This window comes from Penaeus japonicus, unplaced genomic scaffold (genome assembly GCF_977035675.1).
Source record: "Penaeus japonicus unplaced genomic scaffold, GWHDUDI00000001_assembly GWHDUDI00000012, whole genome shotgun sequence".
Classification (NCBI taxonomy): domain Eukaryota; kingdom Metazoa; phylum Arthropoda; class Malacostraca; order Decapoda; family Penaeidae; genus Penaeus; species Penaeus japonicus.
The window spans coordinates 18,199,732-18,202,231 of record NW_028234414.1 but is presented as its reverse complement, the minus strand read 5'-3'; the positions used below and the strand labels follow the sequence as shown (position 1 = coordinate 18,202,231).

Below are 2,500 nucleotides of genomic sequence, written 5' to 3'. Positions count from 1 at the left end.
TATATGTATATATGTATGTATACACACACACACACACACACACACACACACACACACACACACACACACACACACACACACACACACACACACACACACACACACAGCCATAGTATAGGTGAGGATTGGTAACAGCTTACCAGTATGACATACTGGTAAGTTCTTCGCTCAAGTGCTTCAGTTTAGTTGCATGAATTGAAAAGAAAGTCTCCGTTGATATCCTATATTTTCAATAAGAGTAAATGTATTTTATAGGAGTATTCCTTTCATTGGATGTAGACTTTTCGTATTTGATATTTAGAAACACACGAGTATCGCATTGCGTTAAAGGAATGGAACGAGCTGAGTGTTTATATCAAAGATCAAACGCTTAGGTCGGCAGGAGTGCCAACACGGACATTTGACGGCCAGAGCGATCTCGCACTGTCCTGTCATTTGCACATACCTTGTCGTCTTGCTTTGACACGTCCTTGGCATTCGCCCCTTGTCCGATCTCATTTAGGAAGTTTCAGACAGGATGTCAGCGAAAGCGGACAAAGATGTCCGTTCATGAAAACTAAAGTAATGATCACATCATATAAGGAAATCCGTTGGTTTATTCAATCGCCTCTTTTTCGTGGCTGTAAATTTCTGTTCGTTCGAGAGCCTTGGATTAGTGCGTTAGTAACATGTCTCCTATCCTTCTTCCCTCAGCGTGGGTCTGCCAGCCGGGGCGTCACCACCAGTGTTCGAGCAGATCTTCCGAAATGCTCGCTTTGCCCAGGGCGGCGATGCCATGTTCGAGGGCAAGGTCCAGGGCAACCCCAAGCCCACTGTCACCTGGACCCGCAAGGGAGCACAGATCGTGTCCGGAAACAAGTACCAGGTATGTTGAACAACTCTCTGCTCGGAACCGCTCGGAAATATACATACGTGGAGTAAGAAATGTGTATGCAATGAAGTGTCCTGCTCTATAACTTGATGTGCTTTTCCAGGTGACACACGACGAGAACACAGGTGTGGTGACTCTGAACATCACCGCTATCGGCCCCGGCGACGAGGGCGAGTACACTTGCACAGCAGCCAACCAGTACGGCGAGGCCATCTGCACCGTCTATATCCAGCCTGAGGGTGAGTGCAGTGCTAGGCCTATGTTCTGATTGGTATCCTGAAACCCCATTGTTGTCGGTGAGAACAAATTTGCCTAATATGACTTGATAGAATGTCTTAAAACTTGATTTCCCTCCATAGCGGCCTACATGATGCAGCAGCAACGTCAGTCCATGCAGATGCAACAAAGTAAGTCCATGATGCAGCAACAGCAGATGTCGCAAACATTTTCGCAGCAGCAGCAACAAATGATGTCGGTGCAAAATGGACATATGGAGTCATTCCGCGTGGACACCTTCGAATACAGACTGCTTCATGAAGTGGAGTTCCGTCGCTCTCTGACGGTCACCGTGGCTGGAGAGCTGGAGGTGGACCTTGGCGCCATCCAGGGCCCACCTCAGGCTCCCCAGCTCCAGCAGAAGCCACGCTCCACTAAGGTCTCCGACGGAGGCAACGCCACCTTCACCGTCAATGTCAACGGCTACCCGACTCCCAGGGTACGACCTCTTTTCGTATTACGCTTGCTGCTGGGATGGGAAGCACTGAGTAGTAAACTTCCATCAATTAATGAATTTACTCGCCTTGCCAATGTCCAGCTGACTTCATTACCCTTTTCTTCCTCAGGTTATCTGGTTTAAGAACGGCGTCGGTCTTCAGCAAAGCGATAAATACCTGATGACCCAGTCCGCCGGCCAGGTGACCCTTGTGGTGAAGCAGGTGAACTCACAGGACAGTGGCTACTACACGATGCTGGCCGAGAACTCCTCTGGGTGCACCGTGGCTTCCGCTCAGCTAGCCGTGGTGCCCCGGGGCGAGATCACCAACGGCGCCCCATCCCCTGAGGTCATCCGTCCTGAAAGGATGTAAGTTGGATATTCACGATTTCAAAAAGAGAAAACCGATTCGTTATTACTTCGTTATCATGTGAACTTATCCATGCAGAATATAATGCTAGATGAACAGTCGTAATGCGGTTTTCCGTCATCCCGCAGTGAGCAGCAGCAGGCTCAACAGCAGATGGAGGTGGACACCGGAGAAGAGAGCGGCAAGTCCTTGGAGCCCAAGTTCGTCCGCGGCCCCGCTGACCGCGAAGTCCAGGAGGGCAAATTGGTGCGCTTCGACGCCCGCTGCTCCGGCAGGCCCTATCCTGAGGTAAGGCAGCTGTGGAGGGAATTTGTTTAAATCGAACGTCATTCCGCACATATGTGGTTATATTCATATGTCGCCATTGCTAAAGCTTATGTTTACTACATATATTTACTGAAAATATATTCTTAGGAATGAAGAATTTTTTACTCGTAACCGCACACTAACAATTGCTTCCTGTATTGCATCACAGGTTACTTGGTACATCAATGGCCAGCTTGTAGCGGACGATGCCACCCATAAGGTTTTAGTTAACGAGGCAGGT

General features: G+C 49.0%; 1 protein-coding gene across 1 annotated transcript in view; it reads left to right on the top strand.

Moving 5' to 3' along the window:
- The window catches only part of sls (sallimus), a 137,761-nt gene that overhangs the window by 4,355 nt on the left and 130,906 nt on the right, over nt 1-2,500 (top strand). Inside the window, exons 2-7 of the mRNA XM_086542136.1 lie at nt 694-865; nt 975-1,110; nt 1,231-1,586; nt 1,714-1,952; nt 2,082-2,241; nt 2,429-2,500. The exon at nt 2,429-2,500 is cut by the window's right edge and continues 93 nt beyond it. Coding sequence (XP_086398262.1) covers nt 694-865; nt 975-1,110; nt 1,231-1,586; nt 1,714-1,952; nt 2,082-2,241; nt 2,429-2,500 — 1,135 coding nt within the window. The remainder of the gene's footprint in view (nt 1-693; nt 866-974; nt 1,111-1,230; nt 1,587-1,713; nt 1,953-2,081; nt 2,242-2,428) is intronic.